General features: G+C 45.5%; 1 protein-coding gene across 1 annotated transcript; it reads right to left on the bottom strand.

The window, feature by feature from the left end:
- Positions 1–3,153: 3,153 nt before the first annotated feature.
- Positions 3,154–20,942, bottom strand: LOC123793551 (L-threonine 3-dehydrogenase, mitochondrial). The gene is made up of 9 exons (XM_087866595.1): positions 20,870–20,942; positions 11,401–11,599; positions 9,625–9,667; positions 9,329–9,399; positions 7,498–7,647; positions 7,227–7,399; positions 6,097–6,187; positions 4,256–4,525; positions 3,154–3,665 (listed from the first exon to the last, which is right to left on the bottom strand). The coding sequence occupies exons 2-9, from the start codon at positions 11,582–11,584 to the stop codon at positions 3,526–3,528; spliced, it is 1,122 nt and encodes a 373-aa protein (XP_087722721.1). The 5' UTR covers positions 11,585–11,599; positions 20,870–20,942; the 3' UTR covers positions 3,154–3,525.
- Between the last annotated feature and the right edge of the window lie 1,434 nt (positions 20,943–22,376).

The raw sequence follows: 22,376 nt of genomic DNA on the forward strand, positions 1-22,376 counted from the left end.
ATTCACCTGCAGACCCAAGTTGGGGATGCACTCTAAGGACCTTGGCAGGGTGGAGATCTGCCTGATCTAGATCCTCAAACAAGAAATTTTGCCAGCTTTAGAGCCTGACTTGCCTACACCAAGGCAAGGAGTTGAATCACAGCCCCACCCACTGTGGAGAGTGTCTTCCAGTCCCGTCTGGCCAGAAGGGTTGACCACAACTCCTGGAAGCTGTGTGGCCCAGCAGCACTTGAAGGGAAAGGCAGGTGGGCAGAGCTCATTGCCCTCAGAGCAAAGTCAGTGCCAGTCAGGGAGCGTTCCTATGCTATACACAGGCAGGGGGATTAGTTCAGAGTCAAGTCTGAGGATCGATCCTGGGCCCCTCCCAACTGAAGAGCCTTGACTTACATCTTGATTATGATTTTTTTTTTTTTTGGATAGGACACCTCAAGCTCAAGCAACTAGATAAAAAACACCAAACTTTTGCCCAGCAAAAGAAACCATCGACAAAGTGAAAAGACAACCAACTGGATGGGAAAAAATATTTGCAAACCACACATCTGATGAGGGGTTAGTGTCTAAAATATATAAGGAACTCATGCAACTCAACAGCAAAAAACCAAATAACCCAAATCAAAAATGGGTAAAAGACCTAAGTAGATGGCTCTCCAAAGACCTGTAGATGGCCAACACGTACATGAAGAGATGCTCAATCACTCATCATCAGGGAAATGCAAATTAAAACCACAATGAAGTATTACCTCGCACCTGTTAGAATGGCCATCATCAAAAAGACAAGAGAGGGGATGCCTGGGTGGCTCAGTTGGTTAAGCGACTAACTCTTGTTTCAGCTCAGGTCATGATCTCAGGGTAGTGAAATGGAGCCCCACATCGGGCTCCGTCCTCAGTGGGGAATCTGCTTCCCCTCTGCTGCTCCCCCACCCCCTGGCTCATGCACTCTATGTCTCTAAAATAAATAGATGCATCTTTAAAAAAAAAAAAGATAAGAGAGAACACATGCTGGCAAGGTTGTGGAGAAAAGGGAACCCCCGTGCACTGTTGGCAAGACGGTAAACTGGTGCAGCTGCTGTGGAAAACAGTATGGAGGATCCTCACGAAATTAAAAATACAACTACCCTCTGATCCAGCAATTCCACTTCTGGGAATATACCCAAGAAAACTAAAACACTAACTTGAGAAGATATTTGCACCCTCATATTCATAGTAGCATTATTTATAAGAGGCAAGACATGGAAACAATCAAAGTGTCCATTGACGGACAAATGAATAAAGTTATGGTATATATTCACAATGGAAACCATTGTAAGATGAGACCATGAAAGATGAAAAGAGGAGGAATCCTACCACTTGCAACAACATGCATGGACCTTGAAGGCATTATGCTAAGTGAAATAAGTCACACCAGAAAGACAAAAACTGTATGATCTCACTTACATGTGGGGGAAAAAAAGATGACAGAAAGCCCAACCTCATAGAAAAGAAATCAGTCAGAACTGTGGTTACCAGAGGTGGAGGATGGGGGAAGGGGGAATTGGAGGAAAGTGGTCAAAAGGTACAAACTTCCAGTGATAAGATACGTAAGTACTAGGGATGTGATAACCAGCATGATGACTCTAGTTATCACTGCTGGATAATATACAGGACGGCTGTTAAGAGAGTCAATCTTAAGAGCTCTCATCACTAAGAGAACATTTTTTTCCCTTTATTCTTTTTGCCTTTCTTTTTATTGTATCTCTAGGAGATGATGGATATTAGCTAAGCCTAGTATGGCAATCATTTCACAATCAAACCATCATGCAATATACCTTGAACTTTTGCAGTGATGTACATCAACGACTTCTCAATAAAACTGGGAAAAAAACTTAAACAAACAAAACTTTGAGTAAATTTAACAGTATGTGAAATAAATCTAGTAAAGTTGTTAAAAGAAAACCTCATTGCTATCTGGTTTTAGAAAATAATATACACAAGTATAAGCTTCATTATATTAAGTAGGGAAAAAAACAATAAACTATTAAATCATTCAATTATTTAGAAGTCCTCCAGTTAAAAGTTAAATATTTTTTTTTCCAGCATGGAGCCCAACATGGGGCTTGAACTCACGATGACCCTGAAATCAAGACTTGGACTCTTAACTGACTGAGCCACCCAGGCGCCCCAAAAAACTAGATTTTAAATCCAGTTATGCCTCCAAAAAAGTTCACGGTCCTACCCCTGCAGTTAAAAATTCCAAATACAGAACCCTGTCATTAAGCACATAATAGAAATGCGTTTTAGTCCATGACAGCTTTGTCCAGCATGCCTGTGAGCAGTTCTATCTCTAGTGATTTCATAAGCATCCTGAAGTGGCTGGAAGAAAGTAAATCCATATATATTTATACAGGAATGCTTCAGAAGGGTTTAGAGCGGCTCTCCTGAAAGCTCAATCTAAAAGTATATGGAAAAAGGCTGGGGTGCTTGGGTGGCTCAGTTGGTTAAGGGGCTGCCTTCGGCTCAGGTCATGGTCCTGGAGTTCTGGGATCAAGTGCCGTGTCCGGCTCCCTGCTCAGCGGGAGTCTTCTTCTCCCTCTCCCTCTGCCACTCCCCCTGCTTGTGCTCTCTCTCTCATGATCTCTCTGTCAAATAGATGAATAAATTCTAAAAAAAAAAAAAAAGCTGTCATAAGAAAAGCTCTCTTTAGAAAACAGTGTGTGGACCTGGTCCAGTGGGCCATAGCTGGAACAGAATAACAGGTGGCGCTTTGAGATTCGAATTCCCATTTGTTGAGTCAGCCTGAAGGGGTGGAGCCCAGACATCTGCATATTTACACAAACTCCTCCAGGAGACTGACATGACCAGGGAAGAGAATTACAGTCCTGATAATCAATACTCAGCTCACTCACTAAGAAGGTAATCAGAATAAGAGGTTCTCCCCATTACTAGTTGGATCATCTTTGATATTCTTCATTTCCTACAGATACATCTTTTTACAGAAAAGTAAATTAGAAGTGATAATTTTTGAAGAAGTGTTACGATCTCTTGAACATTATGAACATGGGATTTTACAGCAAACATTTATGTCCTGATGGGATAGTGTACTTTTAAATTAGAAGATCATCTTTTTAAAAATGTAATCTTTGGTCTCTAGTCAAGGGAAAAATGGAGTCTTAGGAGTGATATTTAAATTAAATTTAATTGAAGACAAACATCACATACATCCACCTTCCCCAAAATGGTCAATTCATCTGAATTAAGGAAATGGCAACTATTCTGACTGGAAGTCTTCATTCTGTGGTATGTGTGTTTGGGCAAGTTTAGGCAAACAGCAAAGGTTTAGAAGTCCTACCACCAAACCTACAGCATTTTGGAAATGCAAAAGCCAACTTGATTCCCCAATCTGGCAGTTCAATATAAGCTGCCAAAATCTCATCCAATTCGTCCTTCCATTCCAGATAATCTAGGTTCCTTGGGGTCTATAACCTTGGGGTCATTACGGTTTTCCCTTGACAGTGGTCCAGGATACATGAGCTCTCCCTTCCGACTCCCTCAGTTAGCTTGGGCAACTCTAGTATCAGAACCGTGGAAGTTCAACATGGTTGTCACCAACTCTGGAAGATCAAAATCGTGTTTCCACCCCCAGTCCTTCCGAGCATTGCTGTCATCAAAGTTCATCGGCCAACTATCCGCTAGGAAAAGACATGGAAGAGAAGCTTCAGTTATTTCAGCTCTACATTTGCAAAAACGTCTAGCACATTCTATATAAAGGTCTATCACCCAAGATACCACAAAAGAAATTCACTCTCTGAAATTCCTCCTCTGAGCAGACCAGAGTGGCCATTATGTGCATACGTAGCCACCCTCTTAGATTAGAAGATTCTATTGACACGTCGACTGTCAGGCACTGGGAATTGTGACACACTATTAAAATCTCCCATGAAGTCGTAAGGCAGGAATCTTATACTCCGACAGTGCTCAGGGAAATAGTGGCAGTCACAGCATCGGAAAACCCAGGGATGTTTTCTTATGCTGTAGGCTGGTTTTATGTTTCAATGATAAAATGGCGAAATGCTGACAAGCTATTTATTTGGAATAGAACGATTCTACCCCCTTTAGATATCAGTGCCCCAAACTGTAGCATCTGTGGGCTCAACAACAGCTCCTTCTCCAGAATGTGTCAGAACCCTCCTTATCCTCCATGCTTTGTGTCCTCAAGGGACTCACGGTGCAGACTGAAGCTTCACTTGGGTTTTGAGGGGGTTTGCAATGATGTACCCACCTATGGCCTGTCGAACAGAATCCACGTTGTACACGATCTGGAATTCTGGTACGTGCTTGAGAACCTCCTGGGCCAGGTCCTCAGGGGTGAAGCTCATGGCATTGACGTTATAGGTCCTCATGGAGAGGGAATCTGCTGGGGCCTCCATGACTTCCAGAGTGGCCCTGAGGCAGTCATCGATATACATCATTGGGAGCCTCGTGCTGGGTTTCAGGTTGCACTCAAATTTGCCATTCTTTAGGGCATCGTGGAAGATCTGGACCGCATAGTCTGAAAGAGAACCCTGTCTGTGGGTTGTCTTATAACAAAACGATGAATGAGCCTCTTGTGTCAGGGTACTGGTTCTTAAATGCCTTAGTCTCAGAACCTCTTCATGCTCCTCAACACCACTGAGGACCCCCAAGGAGGTCTTAGGAGTGTGGGTTCCATCAACATCTACTATACCAGAAATTAATCGAGCATTTAAGGAAATACTACTACATCTTAAAATGATAATAATAAACCCATCACATAGTCATATGCATGATATTGTATATGAAGAACATATTTTCGAAACAAAAGAACATTTAGTGAAAAGAACGGTGTGTTTTCCATTTTGACAATCTCTCTGTCTTAGTAGCAGACAGCTGGAGTCTCCTGCGTGCTTGTGCGTTCAGCCCACTGTGCTGCCACACATCACACGGCCTCTGGAAAACTTCACAGTGCACTCGTAAAGAAAGTGAAAAGAAGGCAAATAACATCTTAATATTGATATGGAAAGAGTTTTGGCCTCTTGGACCCTTTGAAAGAAACCAAAGAATGAAACATGAGAAACTATGGACTATGAGAAACAAACTGAGGGCTACAGAGGGGAGGGGGGTGGGGGAATGGGATAGACCGGTGATGGGTAGTAAGGAGGGCACATATTGCATGGTGCACTGGGTGTTATACACAACTAATGAATCATCAAGCCTTACATCGAAAACCGGGGATGTACTGTATGGTGACTAACATAATATAATAAAAAATCATTATTAAAAAAAAAAAAAAGAAAGAAACCAAAGATCCTGAGGGATTCCCAGTGCATACTTGGAGAGGCATTGTATTAAGGCAAAAAGCTTTTTAAAAAGTAACCCAAACGAAAATCTCCTTCAAAATCCCTCAGATTTTGGGACGCCTAGGCTCAGGGTCATGATCTCAGGGTCCTGGGATCGAGTCCCACACCGGGTTCCTTGCTCAGCGGGGAGTCTGCTTCTCCCTCTGCCTGCCGCTCCCCTGCTTGTGCTCTCTCTCTCTAATAAATAATAAATAAATAAAATTTAAAAAAATTAAAATCACTCAGATTTTGTCAAGGTTTAGCTTTTCTATTGTATCTCAGGACCCCTCATATGGGAAGGATTTCTAATATGGGAGTTACTGAATATAATGCATGCTTGAGTCCAAATTAATCATAATCATAATCATAACACTTATGCTCCTTTAAAAATATGCATGTATATATACAGTCCATTTTCGCAGAGCTCTCTGCATTAAGAAACAAAGGCTGGATTTAAAGAAAGAGGCTATTTCCTATTTGGCGTCTTCCTACATTGTGGATGACAAATTTATTCTCGAATATTATCTGTTTGATTCCAGCCCTGGGGATGGCCAATCCCGAGCTGGATTTGCAACACCAGCATGAGCTGCCCTTACTTAACAAGTTCAAGTCAGTGGGATTCCATGAGCTTCTCAGATGCGCTTGCCAGAGGGCAGGCAGAAACTTGGGTCAGCACACCGCTAAAAACACAGCCGGTCCCTCACCCCTGTTCATAGCATTAAGAAAGACCATCCTACGTAGGGCAGAAACAGAAAACAGCACTTACCAGTTGTTCCTCCTCCAGGCTGGGAGTCCGCTGAAATGATTCCAGGATATCTCAAGCATCGGAAATCCAACCCGTACCGGTAATGATAATACTAAGAAAAAGAGAAAAACGACTTTAAAACAAACCCTAAAACAGCTATTTTTTGGATGGTGGTGGGGGGTGGTGGACTATCTTTCCAGGCAGTTCTATTAAAATATTCCTAAAAGAAATTAGACTGTAGAATTTCTAAGAGTCACTCACTTTTCTTTAATAAATAACCCTTAAGTTTTTTATCTTCAGAAAATCACTCTGGTGACATAATATGGTCAATAATAAATCAGCCTGCACTGATTTCCAAACTTTCTTTGGAAGAGAGTCACTGCTGGCCGCCCCGAACAGTCCTCCAAGAGCATGTTCCTGCAGTGCGGCATTTCACAGAGCCCGGGGGAGCACCTCGAGGGAGGAGGGCAATGCCTGATAGGTCAGCTGAGGGAGCAGACACCAACTCACATTTGCTGTAGAGTTGGTTGTTTTTTGTTTTGTTTTTAAGATTTTTTATTTTATTCATTTGAGAGAGAGAGAAAATGAGAGAGAACATGAGAGAGAGCACGAGCAGGGGGAGCAGCAGGCAGAGGGAGAGGCAGGCTCCCCAGTGAGCAGGGAGCCTGATGTAGGTCTCCATCATGACCTGAGCCGAAGGCAAATGCTTAACGGACTGAGCCACCCAGGCATCCCTTAGCATAGAGTTTTTAAGACAAAGAGTATTTTAAAAAACAGAACCAAAAGTCATTTGATGTTCTCCATTAACACGAGGTTTGAAAATCCCCTCGCATTACTGCCAATACTGGGAGCCTGACAGAATGGAGCAGGACCCGTAAGACAGGCAGCAAATGAAGAAGAGGGTGCCATCGAGGGGCCTCTGAGAAGGGCAGCTGAGTGCTATCACATGGCCAAGGGCTAAGGAGTTCTTCTGGAGCTATCACTACCTGCCACTTGGCCAACACGATCAGTTTGCAAGCACTTCTGGGGGCTGGGCTGGGGGTGGGAGTGGGGGTGGAGGGAAATGTCCTCTCCAAGGATGAATCAGCAAGTGCACGAGGCAGAAAGAACAGAAAAGGCAACGTTGAGTCATCTTGACAAGCAAGGCTTACTTCTCCCATGAGCTCCGCGTGGACCTTGGACACCCCATAGATCGTCCTGGGCCTCTGAACACAGAGATCAGGAGTTGGATTCCGGGGAGAAGTAGGTCCAAAAGCTCCGATCGTGCTAGGCACAAACAATCGCAAACTGTGTTCTGCTGCAACATCCAAGACGTTATGCAATCCTGAAATGAACAGACATGAGCACCGTCAGAAAAATCTCCTACCAAAGACCTGGAAAAACTGGCACATCGCCCATTTTGAGCAAGACCCAGAAACTTACCGGTGATATTTACGGCTCTGGCCAAGGACACGTTTGCCTCCCCAACCGCACTGAGCAAAGCACTATAATGAAACAACCAGGTGACGCGGTTGTTTACCACGATCTCCCGAAGATTCTTGTAATCCAGAATGTCCGAATAAATAAACGGACCTACCAGGAACACAGCAAAACCACAGAAGCTCAAGTTTGGGGTTTAAATGCGAAGTAGACCTTCTCCCCCACCCCTGCTGACTCGAGAATTCCATTAGGATCAACTTGGTGACTAAAGCACTTGGACGCAATGCAGCATTTCGCTTATGGAAGAACAAAGCCCAACCACCCCCACGTAATAATAGCTAGCACTTAGAAAGGACTTACACTTGCCAGGAGCTGTTCTGAGGGCTTTCTGTGTATTTAGCTCTCATACAGCCTTTAAGGGAGCTATAGTTGACCAGGAAGGAAACTGAGGCACAGAGAAGAAAGAACCAGCCAAGACAGAGTGAGTGGGGGAACGGGGGAACCAGTGGGGGCCGCTGGTTCCAGAGTTGGTGCTGTTAATACCACCCGTCCATGCACAGGGTGATTTCGCTCTGCTGAAAAGTTATGTATTTTCAAAAGGAAATAGAAGTGGATTTTTAAAAGAACATACAGCTTGGTATAGAAGAACCACAAGCCTGAGCTAGGCAGAGCCAGTTTGGTTCAGTGGCAACTTCCCCCACTCACAGCAAAGTACTGGTAAAGCCAAAGCCTGACACGGAACCAGGAAGGACCAGGAGACGTTATCAACATGTTTCTAAGGTAGGAGAAAACTTGAGCAGGTTGAAGTGTTTGTGCGTGTGCACAGCAGTTTAAGAGCAAGTCTATGTTGGGGACACCTGGGTGGCTCCGTCAGTTAAGTGTCTGTCCTCTGCTCAGGTCATGGTCCCAGGATTCTGGGATCGAGTCCCACATCAGGCTCCTTGCTCAGCCGGGAGACTGCTGCTCCCCTTGCTTGTGTGCTCTCTCTCTTCCTTCCTCTAACAAATAAATAAAATCTTAAAAAAAAAAAAGTGTCTGACTCTAGATTTTGCCTCAGGTCATGATCTCAGAGTCATGAGATCGAGCCCCATGTCAGGTTCTGAGCTTAGCATGCAGAATCTGTTGGGATTCTCTCTCTCTCCCTCTTGCTGTTCTCTCTCTAAAATAAATAAATACATCTTTTTTTTTTTAAGAGCAAGTCTGTGTTGAAATAGGAGGATTAATTTCCCAAAATTTTTTCAAGTTCCTTTTCTTCATTACAGAACCTAATGTTTGTTTTCCTTCTGAGTGAAGTTAACTAAAAACTCATATAGGCAGGAATCAAAGTTTTTATTCCAAAAATACTATCCCAAATAACATCCAAAGATATCATTCCCAAACTTTACTTCAAGTTCAGAAGAGTTCTCCTGTTCTTGTAACTCTTGAACAAGCAGCAGCATTACTGTAGACATTTCACAGAACTATGAGGGACCAAAATAGCAGATTTTTTTCCTTTTAAGGAAGAGTGAGTAGGGGGGGGGCAGAAGGAGTGGGACAGAGAAAATACCAAGTGGGCTCCGTGCCCAGCAGGGAGCCGGACCCGGGGTTTGATTTCACACCCCTGAGATCGTGAACTGAGGCAAAATCAGGAGCTGGGCACTTACCAGACTGAACCACCCATGTGCCCCCAAATTGGAAATTTTTTAAAAGTCACACAACTGGGCCTCAATAACACCTTTCTTTTCATCACAAGTCTGGTTATGAGCTGTTGTACACACTGATCCCATGAGCTGCCTCTCGAACTGCATTTTGAAAATCAAAGATAAAACAAAAATCAGGCATCTTGATCTCTTACCACTGTGGAAGATGTGATCGGGGGGTTTCCTTATGTCAGACAAAATTACGTTGTCCTTCCCAAATCGTTTCCTGAAGGGAAAATCAAAACACATGAGTTGGTACATCTAGGATATAACTGGTCCAATGAAAACGCTCTTTCAAACAGGGCAAAGGACCAGTGTGGGAGATGATGAGCCATGGACCTGCTACAAGTCTATGATATTAAGAGCAAAATAATATGATTAAATGTTGCCAAAGACAAGCTATATATACTGAAGAACTCAGATTTTCAATTTCAGCTTTTTGGGCTCTTACCTCAAAAAGTTAGCAAGCCCCACTCCAAGCTGGCCAAGACCCCCTAGATGAAGAAGAAAAAAGTGGAACTTTAATCCAAATCTAACCAATTAAATTATCCCCAGAATGTAGTAACTGAATAAGACTATCTGGCAATCTCAGCTAATTAGGGAAAGCCCCAGTCTGACCTGATAGAACTAAGTCATGTCCTCCAAGCTAGGGCAGAGATCAATGCAGGTAATGTTAGTTGCAGAGACAAAACTCTTTCCAGCATGCAGTGGCTGATGGGAAGCAAGGGTGCAGGAAGAGGAAAATCACAAGAATGTTGGACAACCTCCTAGCTCCTTGGTCCAGGAATTCCCTCCGAGACCTGCCCTCATTATTTGATGGGCTCTGAAGCTTGAGTGCAACAGGTGCCAAAACACTCAAAGCCAAACAGAATAGGTTGAGATCAGCCTCCAGAAGGATTATCCAGAAGCCCATCCCCCATTAGAACTGGCTGGGGCGTGAGAGGGGAAAGAGGGGACAAACCAGGAAGTCATCTGAAAATAGGGCAGACAACTGAATCGACAAGGAGCCATGAAGGAAATTAAAAATGAGGATTAGAGCTTCCTAATTTGGAGGCTTAAAAATGCCACTGAGAGAAATGGTGAGCTGGGGCTGTGAGTACATCTGGGGGAATGCAACTGTAAATTTCATTTGGGAGAAATAAACGAGGCAGGGAGATACAGAAAGTAGGATTTCCTATAAGCGCTTGTTACCACAGGACTGGAACCAGGCCCACTGACACTGCCATCGGGTTCTAGAAGATGCTCTGTTGGTGGAGGCAGGAGGGAGTAAACCACCATGAGACAAGTGGGGTGAACCAGGGAGGATGCTGCAGAGGGGACGTGACTACACCTGAAGTCCATTTCCAGTAGGAGGGGAGAAGGAGGCAGTGAAAGAAACGCGCGCACACACACACACACACACACACACACACACACACACAGAGACACTGAGGAACGTGAGAAGCCAAGGGGAGACAATCTGGTGGGAAGAAGGAAATAAAGTGTGTCCATTACATCGGAGGTGGGCTGGGTTGGCTAGAAGGACTTGGAATGCCCGAAGAAGTCCGGAGCGAGCAGGGCCGGGTGGACAGGAGGTAAGGAACACAGGAGGCGAGTCTGGGGACGAAGAGATCAACGACATTCTAAGATGGTGGGAATGGGTTCCTCAGGCAGGCCCTAACGTGTCTCCTCTGTCTCCCACACACAAATGTGCCACAGGTGCTGGGGATGGATGATGGGGCGTTTGGGTTGAGGAGTTTGGCCAAGGAAAGGTGCACCCGATGCCCCGCCCATGCCCTAGTCCCTGCACCCGCGCTGCCCGCGAGCCCTGGCCCCCCCAGCGATCGCAGCTCCCCAGCAGCTTCTTGGCCCCGTCCTTTCCTATATCCAACCTTCAGACAATAAAAAATTACAACATGCAAACAAAGCACTGGCAACAGGACACTATAAGGGTTGTGGGCTTGCCATGTTCTGGAGGAAGCCAATCGTGGAAAAGGTCATTTCTGATGAATACATGTTAGCTAGTATGCTAACATGTAGCATGATAGCCGTTCTAAACACAGAACCATCCAGAAACAGCACAGAAAGAAAAACAAGAGAGAGAAAGAGAGAAAGAGAGAGAGAAAGAAAAGAAGGAAGGAAGGAAGGAAGGAAGGAAGGAAGGAAGGAAGGAAAGAAAGAAGAAAAAATCAAGTTGCAAATGTGGAAAAAAGAAAAGAACACAAAACAAAACAACCCCCCCCCCAACCTGTAATTAGGACGCGTGGCTGGTCTGTTCCAGAGAAAGAGGCAGAGTGGAAGTTGGCATCTGCTGGAATCTGCCGAGGAGAAGTGCCCAGAAACCGGAGCGGAGGGCCAGCTGTCCAGCAGCCACAGGCCGGTCTCCCCAGCATCTGGCCCGCGACCTGCTGCAGCATCCTAGTGACCGGCATTTCTCTACAAATACCCTGCAATAAAAAAGCAGCGGAGCTCGTTATGCAACATTTGTGCTCCCGACCCCACCAAACACAAGCTCCCGAAGATTGTCAGCTCACAGGCAAAAAGCAGATTGGACTCTGAAACTGAACTAAAGAGACTGCTGAGTGGACCGACAGGAAGCCCGTCAAGAGCCTGCTGTGAGCTGGGCTCTGTGAAAAGGGGATCAAACACAGCAGGCAGACAAAAGCGGGGCAGAGATTTAGAATTGACACAGCACAATGCTGACATCAACTGCATCTAATGGTCACGGTGGAAGGGACCATACAGAGAGCAGGAAACACCAAGTCAGGGCATCCTAGCGAAGCCTTCAAATCTTTACAGCTGGTAGCGGTCCGCCGTGCACCAACGGAAGGCACAAACTGGTCCCAGATTAAATAGCCTAGCGGCCTGTAAGTCTTGTGCAAAGGATAACTCAGATGTTATCCTTAGAATGAACCAGACTAGAAAAGCAGATGGGTTAAGGTAATAAGGCCCTCAGTGATATTCTGTAGGCTGTGACCACATCGTTTTACTGCCCTCTCCTTTCGAAAGGATCATTTGAAAGCCGGTTTTTCCTTTCCTTCCAGATCACGAATAGTTTAGTCTTCCTCCTCTTCCTCACCAGTCTTACTGCTTACTGAACATGAAATCAGTTCTGGCCTTAAGCGGTCAAGACGATCCAATCACAGAAGGCTTGTGACTGGAGGCGCAGGCAGGGCTTCATCCCCCACACCCAGGCAAGTGTGTCACAAGAGTAAATCAGAGCCACACAGCCAGCTCTGCTGGTCCCCATCCTCTAAAGTCTGGCCTCTTGCGCTCTGCACAGGGCCCTGCTTCCACCGTAGGATTTCCAACAGAGCTGGTAGTTGAGCCTTCAGAGCCGACTCCCCTTCCAAAGAGCTCACCAGATCTAACCATCCTATATTTGTAAACTACAGTAGAAGACCCTTCAAGATCTGAACTTAGCCTGCTCCGACACTCAACTCAGTGCCTTGAGGAGAGAACACTAACAGAAAGCCCTTCAAATCCCCTGGGGCCCTTTGCCCCAGCTAACTTGGTCAAACAAGCAGGAGAGAGCCTTCTGCTGCAGGATCTCTGGCTTGCTGTGGGGGGTCAGGACAGGACCAGGGGCTCCCACTCTAGGCCGCATTATAGGAAAGGCCCAAGCGTCCCTCAGAAGACCTTTGGTGAAAACATCCTTCAGCCATCATTGCCATCCAGGACCAGGTAAAAACTCTGATTCTTTTTTGGGAGGGGAGAGGGGGGATAGAGTAAATTGTAATTTTTTATTGGAAAACAAATGCCTAACTTGGAATGGATTTGAGGCCAATTGTCCCATAAGCAAATTTTCTTTAAGGGGCTAAACAAAGTTTAAAAAGCAAGTAACGATAAAAGAAAATGTTTCTAGTACAGGACCGGCAGTACAAAAACATAATGAGTATGTGCGTCATACACCCTTTTTGCAACAGAGCAACTGTGAAGTACATAATGCTGACTGTCCACACTCCACATAAGAGTTATGTCTCCTCGCGTCTACAACATGCTGACGCTTCCCAACCAAAACTACTTTTAAAAAAAGGCACAACCCAGATCTTCCCCCATTTGACCAACTCCATCTACGTTGAGGTGTGCAGAATGACTTAGATTTATCCAGAGGAAGCCACGTGCACCATGTGACTGGATCGATTTTCTCAAGCAAGGTTTCAGGACAAGGACAGAAAAATAAGGGAAGAAAATATGGAGGAATGAGGTCCTAATCACTGTACCTGCCTATTTTTGGACAGCAGGAGGAAAACCTTTTACAGATAAGTTACAAGGAAGAGGCAGATAAACAATTTGGTACATTTGAACCCATTCTGTACAACGTCTGCACATTGCTGTCATGAGTACAAACTCTTCATAGTTCACATGGTCGGCGCCATGAACATCTGCTTCCCTGTCCATCTTGTCAACCTCAGCATCTGCCTGCTTCTCTCCCAGGTTTGTCATCACACAGCAAAGCTCTGCACTCATACAGCCACTGACATCTTTATCAAACACACGGACTGCTCTCGTTTCTTCCTCATTGTGTCTTTCATTTTTCTTGCCATCGTTGTCAGAAATTCCAGGCTGTCAACTGCGCCACGACCATCAGCATTCACTTCATTGATCGGTCCCATAACTCTGCTTTTGTGAGGTTCTGCCCAGAGAGACCTCGTTACAGATCCCTTTGCTTGTTTTGGTTTTGTTTTAGAGAGAGATTGGTCAGGGAGAGAGAAGAGGGAGAGAGAGAATCCCAAGCAGGCTCCACAGTCCACGCTGAGCCTGATGGGGGCCTGGATCCCATGACCTGAGATCATGACCTGAGCCGAAATCAAGAGTCTAACACTCAACTGAGACACCCAGGCACCCTGTGGCTCACATTCTTAACCGAATATAAAGCATTTTAGGTTAACAATGTGGACAATCCATAATTGAGTTCAGTTCTTCTTCTTTCACCACTATTAATAACTAACATTTGACATTCACCATCTCACTATATGCTCAGGTCAGTGAATAAAGCAGCTCTTCACCACCAAGCAGCACTACTGTCCCCATCAGAGGATTGCTCTGATTAACAAGGTGTGGACATTAAAAACAATGACAAAAAACTGTCAACCACCTACAGCAAATAGCTTTTCCAAGTCAAGATTATAACCTTTCTACTGCCAAGTTCAATGGAATAGTCTTTTTTTTTAAAGACTTTATTTTTTTTTTAAAGATTTTATTTATTTATTTGACAGAGATAGAGACAGCCAGCGAGAGAGGGAACACAAGCAGGGGGAGTGGGAGAGGAAGAATCAGGCTCATAGCGGAGGAGCCTGATGTGGGGCTCGATCCCAGAACGCCGGGATCACACCCTGAGCCGTAGGCAGGCGCTTAACCGCTGTGCCACCCAGGCGGCCCTCAATGGAATAGTCTTAAGGCAGCAGTTGTCAAGTTTTCTGGTCCCAGGATTCCTTTCCATTCTTAAATATTGAGGACTACGTAGAACTTTTGTATATGTGGGTTACATTGAACGACGTTTGTTGTGTTAGAAAGCAAAATGGAGAAATGTTTAATATATTAGTTCATTTAAAGCCAATAAACATATTTTATGAAAATAAGTATTTTAAAAAATGAGAAGAGAGCTACTCTTTGTACATCTTTGTTGTCTGCCTCAATAGAAAACAGCTGGATTCTCACATCTGCTGTTGCACCCAATTTGCTACTTAAATTGAAGTATGTAGAAAAAATCCAGACTCACACAGTGAAATAGTGGGGAAAGGGAGCAGTATTTTAAAAGCCTTTTCAGATAATTCTGGATACTCATCTTTGCTATCTAAAACTCAACACATATTATTTTTTTTTTTACATTTTATTTATTTATTTGAGAAAGAGAGAGAGCTAGATCATGAGCGGGGCAGGGGAGGCTAGAAGAAGAAGCAGACACCCCCCTGAGCAAGGAGCCGGATGCAGGACTCAATCCCAGGACCCTGGGATCATGACCCGAGCCGAATGTAGACGCTTAACCGACTGAGCCACCCAGGCGTCCCCACATGGTAGTTTCTTTAAGGTCAGCTGCAAGGTAGAATCTGAAGCCATTATCAATGAACCTTTTGGATTCTGTACCTTCAAACCCACTGGCCTATCTAGTGCTTTGAATGGATCTTTTAGCCCCGATTGTTTTGTAATTTCATGCACTGGTCTTTTGGAAAATGTTGGTTCAGCGACTTACGCAGGGCTTCTGAATGTTAACACACTTCACTAGAGAAGTGTGTTAGAGAAGATCAAAAGGTCATACTGATCTCTTCAGAAAGTTTCTAAATACTGAGAAGCTATCAAGCTCACAGGGGTGGAGACAAGTTAATTGGCAACAAATATCATTAGTTGTTTCCTTGAAATGCAAGCTCCCTTGGTTCATTTTTTAGAAAATGTATTCCAGTCATCCAAGTATGAATAACCCTAGTTTTTCAGTCATCCCTTGAAGCAAAAAATGCTTTTCTATGAAAAAGAAGTGGCCAGTTCAGCTTGCCATTGCATCGCACAAATGCTTTACCTCAGGGCAGCCGTCACACCTCAACCCGGAACGAGTGCATCCCTTTAACACATGGCATACTAAAAAGGCAGGTCCTCAAGGGTCAAGATCGAATAAAACTTCACATTTTTACTGTCATATAAAAGGCATTCCTCAGGAAATTTTTCCAAAAAGCTATCCTACACAGACTACTTTGGCACTACTTGCTTTCGCTGCCAAGCATTCACCAAAAAGATACTGACAGCTGGTTTGGTGCTGATACCAGATGAATATAGACAAAATGACAAATCCAGCCATGACTGCGAGTTCTTCCATTTATAAGGTAGAATACACTTGTGTTAAGATACTAATTCAGGGGGCACCTGGGTGGCTTAGATGGTTAAGCATCTGCCTTCGGCTCAGGTAGTGATCTCCAGGTCCTGGGATAGAGCCCAACGTCGGGCTCCTGGCTCATTGGGAGTCTGCTTCTCCTTCTCCCTCTTCCTCTCACCCTGCTTGTGCTCTCTCTCTCTCAAATAAATAATTAAAAATCTTAAAAAAAAAAGATACTAACTCAGTCTTCATGTTTACAGGTAAATTTTTAACTTGACAAGTTTCTATATTATTAGAAAGTGACAGGGCTAGGATTTCTTTCAATGCTTTTTCACCCAAACAAGGCTTTATTGTGTTTCTCCAGCCACTGCAATTTGATAACCTATCCTGCTAGATGCTTCAATAGCTTTTTCATTGCTAGTTTGAAAAGCTGTAACAAATCATTTTTGGCTTTTCAAGAGCTCATCATATGTACATTTAAGTCATTCAATTCATTTTTCTTTAGAGGACTCTGAATGGTTGATCTCAGAACGCTACTGGAACCATAATATGATTCAAAAAGGTTCTACAGTGTAAGACACATAATGTAAATCTCTAGCAACTATAAAACTGATGAAATCTGTCACATTTTTAGGTCTTATTTAGTTCTGTCCACTTTTCTGGAGCAAATTCCTCCCTTTCATTATTCGAGGAACTCTGATAGATCATTTCATTTTTTTTTTCAGATTTATAGACATGGATGGTATAACTGAGTAGAAAAATCAAGTTTTCTAGTATCCCCCTGTTCAGCCAACAATCTATCCTTAAATATAAAAATACATAAATATCCTTTCATTTTAGAATAATTTTGTATCATTTAAAGATTTAGAAAAGTTTTCATTTTTTTATTTTTTTTTATTTTTTTATTTTATTTTATTTTATTTTAAAGATTTTATTTATTTATTTGACAGAGAGACAGCCAGCGAGAGAGGAACACAAGCAGGGGGAGTGGGAGAGGAAGAAGCAGCTCCCAGCAGAGGAGCCTGATGTGAGGCTCGATCCCAGATCACCGGGATCACGCCCTGAGCTGAAGGCAGATGCTTAACAACTGCGCCACCCAGGCGCCCCAAGTTTTCATTTTTTTTAAACATTTTATTTATTTATTTGACAGAGAGAGAGACAGCCAGCGAGAGAGGAAACGCAAGCAGGGGGAGTGGGAGAGGAAGAAGCAGGCTCTCAGCGGAGCAGGAAGCCTGATGCGGGGCTCGATCCCAGGACTCTGGGATCACACCCTGAGCCAAAGGCAGACGCCTAACGACCGAGCCACCCAGGCACCCCTAGAAAAGTTTTCAAATCACGACTATGAAGTATACTTAATTTTGGTTGTTTTTGTTTTTTTTTTTTTTCCCCATTGGGCACAAGGAAAACTTAGGGATTTCAAAGTGATGACTTATTAGAAGGAAATGAGGTCACAGAAGTGATAACAGGTGTAACTGAAGATAGCTACTAAGCGTGCAGAAGTACTAAGAATTGAGTTCATCTCTGAAAACACATATTTAGCAGCACCTGGGTGGCTCAGTCATTAAGTGTATGCCTTCGGCTCAGGGTGTGATCACGGCGTTCTGGGATTGAACCCCACATCAGGCTCCTCCGCTGGGAGCCTGCCTCTTCCTCTCCCACTCCCCCTGCCTGTGTTCCCTCTCTTGCTGGCTCTCTCTCTCTCCATCAAATAAATTAATAAAATCTTAAAAAAAACAAAAACAACCCCCCCAAAAAAACACATATTTATACTCCAAGCCTACTTACCCTTAGAAGGTTCTAGAAACACAAGATTCTAGAATATGCAAGCACACATTTCATTAACCATCAGAAGAAAAGTTCATCCCAAGTCATGGAGACCCTGGAAAACGCCACTGAACGCTTATAAGAGAAAGAATTAAAAAGGCAAATGACAACTTAGTCTTATTTTTAAAATAGTTTGACTACACAAACCCTACAAAATGTCTCAGGGAAGTGCAGGATTCCCCAGAACATACTTTGAGAAGAGCTGTTCTAAAGTAAAATTTGCTTTGCCAACCTAGTTATTAAATTTATATATAGGGAAATCATCAAAGATTCTCAGTCCCTCTTTAAAGATTAGCCCGCAGACTTTCTCTCCCAAGCACCTTGTTTACTTTAACTGCAAAGGGATGAAAAGAAACAGGTCAACAGACTTTTCTCCAGAAATAATGGAGTGCCTCCCTGACCCAGGCCTCTCCGGGGTGGTTATTATACCACTTCTCCCATCTCCTGGCACGGACCCTGTCTGGGCGAACCACAGAACTCTAAGACAGCAGTGACATCATGAAGAGGGTGGGACTGATGGAGATAAGGACTCAGAGCTCAAGGGGCTTTGGTCATTCATTGTATGGATATGGTGGGGCTAGATAAGGAATCAAGGAGGGCAATACTGAGGTCTCTTATGTGTGCTGCTGTAAGAATGGGCTCCCTGGGGAAGCAGGTCAGGTGAGAAGACAGAGTTTGGTTTTGGACACATTGGTCTTAGGTGCCAGGAGACAATATGGCTGTCTCTATCATGAAGCTTTGAGTTCTTATGAGCAATTCCTAGCAGTACCTGACCCCTGTCAGTACTCACCAAACACAGTGTGGGACGGAAAGACCAGGAGAAAACAGGAAATATCAAGGGTTTGTCTACACCACAAAAAACAACAGAATGCCCCTGTTCGCAGAAAAAATTACTTCAGTTTCTCAGGGGAAAAACTTATTTAGACTGTAATTGCTCTGAAGATAGGTAATTCTGTTTCAGGAATAGTAAAAGAAACTCCTATTTGAAATATTTAAGACCAATAAAATAGGCCTTTTCTTTGAGGGTGCACCATTGATTTCCCTTAAGGTTCTCACTGTCTGTGATCTCCCCAGGTTCTAACTCTAATCATTCTTAGCCATGGAGACAATAAATAAGAACGGATTAAGTAATATCTCTGGCACTAAAGCATGAAAGTAGAAGTATCCAGCCACTGACAGATGAATGGATAAAAAAGTGTGGTATAGACACCCAACAGTATATTATTCAGCCTTGAAGAAGGAGATCCCGCCACAGACTACAACACGGATTAGCCTCCAGAACATTATGGCAAATGAGCCAGTTCCAAAAGGCCAAATTCCATATGACTCCACTCATGAGTTATACAAGGTGTCTGAAGTAATGAAAATCATAGAAAAAGGAAGTAGAAAGGAAGTTGCCAAGAGGTGGGGGATAAGGGGGAAGGAATATTGTTTCATTCATTGGCATAGAGTTTCAGTTCATTTTTTTAAAAAGTCTCCAGCCCCAGCGAATGGTCTGCACATACATATGATGCTGAGGAGCTAGAAAATTCACCCCCTAGAGATCAGTGCTGCCTCCAGAGACCTAACAGTTCAGTTGGTGCCTACCAAACCCCAGTCTCACTCAAACTCCCAAGCCCGGCCCCACTTAACTTCCCAATCTGTTCTTCCCCCTCTGCTTATAAACCTGCTGAAACCTATTCTTGTTCTCCCACTGGCTTCATCTTTTCTGCCAGTCTCAGGGGTCTCCTCCAGGAGTGGTCGGTTGCCCCAACCTTCATTCCCTCAAAGTGGGGCTTCCTACCCTGCACTCCGTGAAACTGCTTTCAGGAAGAAGGTGCCATTTGCCTAGTTGACCATTTCTGGGCACCAGACTCCTCGGCACTAAGCTGCTGACCACGCCCACCTTCATTCCCGCCGCCCCCCCACAAGCCCGCGGGTTCTCCCACTTCTTAGTCGGCTTTTAAGGACCAATAACGCTTATAAAACACATTTGCAAGGCAGTCTCTCCTTTAAATCTTCCGGTTCATTAAATAATAATAAGTGTGTACTCTTAATAGAAATGACCCAGGAAAAATCAGGCACCTCCTAACTACTGAGCAGGGATGAAATGCCTGCTTTCCTGAACTCTTTAACTCTCACCGTACCCCTGAAGCTGGGATCTTTTCTCCATTTTGCGGGATGAACTGACCTGCCCAAGGTCAGGCAAATACTAATCACCCAGAGGGGCTAGGAAACCAGATTCGTTGAGTCTCAAACCCTCCTTCCACCTCCCCCCCCCACCTCTCCCTAAAGAGATGGGATCAGGTACCCAAGAAGACAAACAGGAAGCATCGCGCTAAGGGCGCCTTCCCCGCACCCCCAACACCCCTCCAGCGCAGTTCCTCCCCTTCCCTCCTCTCCCCTCCCCTCCCGGGCACCCGACCAGCCGAGGGGGTTCGGGGCCCGGCCAAGCTCTCGCTGCGTGAGTCTGCGTACACTCCTTTGCCAAACCTCAAGTATTCTCAGTCTTAGGGGACAATGATAGGTCCGCCACACTAGATTGTTGAAAACATTTAATAGAGCAATCTAGGAAGAGCACTTAGCAAACCGCTCAATGTAAAGACTCCATCAACGACCTGGTAAAGTCCGGACTTACCGTGGTGATGAAAAGTCTAGAAAAAAACCCAGAGCTCTAAGCTGGAGATACAGAGGGTCTCAGAGGTCTGGCTCTGCAGAGCGGGTGGAGGACGCCCAGGAGAGGGAACCCAAGAAGATTCGGGGCCTCAGCCCGGCTCTCGGTGGAAAGGGTGTGGGATCCCATCCTCCCCGGGAGATAACTGGATAAACCGGTTTTATGAGAACGGCCGCGCCTATCCTTATTCCTAGACAGAGGGTGTCCCCGCGAAGTGAAAGGGGCCGGTGCCGCGTCCTGTCCACCCCAGCAGCGCCCCCCGTCTCCCAGCTCCGCGGAGACGCCTGGAGACTGCGCTCACGCCGGGGCCACACCGATCGGGCCAGCCGGGGCCAGGGGGATCAGGGTGGCCCGCGACATCGGCCTCCGCTCCTAAAGCGGGATCTGTTCCCGGGGTCAGGAGCCGGGGTAACGTCCGGCCAGCTCCGCACTGACCTTCCAACGGAGGCGCCCAGAGATGCTGCGCTGCGGGCGGGAACAGGAGCTGGAGCAGCACGCTGCCCGGGATCCCAGCGCCGCTAGCGGAAACCGGAGCCCGCGCCAAGTGCGCGGCGCCTTTATCCTCTCTGCACCTGAACCCGCCCCTCCGCGCACCAATCCCTTTCTTCGGCCGGGGCCCCTGCGGAGGCCCCGGGTCACGAGGGGGCCGGGGTGCCGGAGGGAGGGCCCCGGTTGCCTCAGCAACCCTTTCCCCGCAGGTCTAGGCTTCCTCGTCTGACCAACAAAGTGGAGAATTAAGGAACGGCTAGGGGCGCGTGAAAGTCCCGCATGCGCAGCGTCTCCCGCAGCAGCTGTGCCAGCCTCCCCGTCTTCGCGTGGGCCCCGTCCAGGTGCGCGCCGCTCTGCTAGAGCCTTCCACTACTCGTAAATCGGCCCCTCTGTAGCCCCCGGGAACCGGCCCGGGCTGACTTTGAGCGTCTCCGCAGGGACCCGGGGATGAGGGCGGGACGCAGGAGAGGAAGTTGGACGGATTGGCTGAGGGTAAAGCCCAGGACCCCGAATCGGGAGACCTGGTATAGTCATTTCTTCTTGGTTTCCCACATGGGAAACATCAGTGTCAAATGAGATGACCCCCCCAAGGCTACGGACCAGCAGAGTCAGCATCACCTGAGAACCTGTTAGACGTGAAAATCTGGGGCCCCATCCCGGACCTGCAGAGTCAGGATCTCTGGGGGCGGGGCCCCGCGAGCTGCGTCCTAACAAGCCCTCCAGGTAATGCTCGTGCACGCTAAAGTTGGAGAAGCGAGGGTCGAAGGCCGGGGCTCTCAGACTTCGCTGCCTATTCCAATCACCTGGGAGCTTCAGAACCGAATGAATCAGAATCTCGTTTGGGGGGCCTGGAGGGGGAGAAGCCCAGGCTTAAGTATTTGTTTAAAGCCCCTCAGGTGATCCTAATGTGCTGTCAAAGCTGAGAATCACCGATTACTCTACGGAAAGGCTTGGTACAAAGCAGTCCCCACCCCATCTACTGAATCGCAGATGCATTTTAAAAGATTCCCAAGCGATTCTCAAGCACATCACGATTTTGGAAAATGGCTTTAAGAAAGGTCTCCTCCAGCATTAAGAATCTATGATGTTATACAATATGTCTAATTTTCTGTTTTACAGGCTCTTTCTTAGAAGGCTCCATTTCTTCAACATTTTCTCATATGACAAGATCCTCATTATGGGTGTTCTGTGGTGCACTTGAACTCTAAAATCTTACTTACAGGCTTTTTAGCCTCAGGAGACCTTAGAGATTATGAAGGGCACTATACCCACTTCACAGTGGAAGAGGCGAAGCCTCTTCCAGAGAAGTGAAGACATTTGCTCAAGGCCAGGGGACCAGAATGCTGACCCAGGCACTGGGTCACTGCCCTTTCTAACACACCACATCATGTCATGAAGAGTTATTTTTGTTGTTGTTGTTGTTTTCCTCAGACCTTGTGATGACGCCAGAGAT

The sequence above is a fragment of the Ursus americanus genome, chromosome 13, assembly GCF_024610735.1.
Source record: "Ursus americanus isolate L20-20 chromosome 13, mUrsAme1.1.p, whole genome shotgun sequence".
Taxonomy (NCBI): Eukaryota; Metazoa; Chordata; class Mammalia; order Carnivora; family Ursidae; genus Ursus; species Ursus americanus.

Coding starts and splice junctions, on each gene's coding strand:
- LOC123793551 (XM_087866595.1), bottom strand. CDS start 11,584: ATGCCGGTCACTAGGATGCTGCAGCAGGTCGCGGGCCAGATGCTGGGG. Junction 9,400..9,624: donor GGGCTTGCTAACTTTTTGAG/GTAAGAGCCCAA, acceptor TTTTCCCTTCAG/GAAACGATTTGGGAAGGACA. Junction 6,188..7,226: donor ACGCGGAGCTCATGGGAGAA/GTAAGCCTTGCT, acceptor TCTTTTTCTTAG/TATTATCATTACCGGTACGG.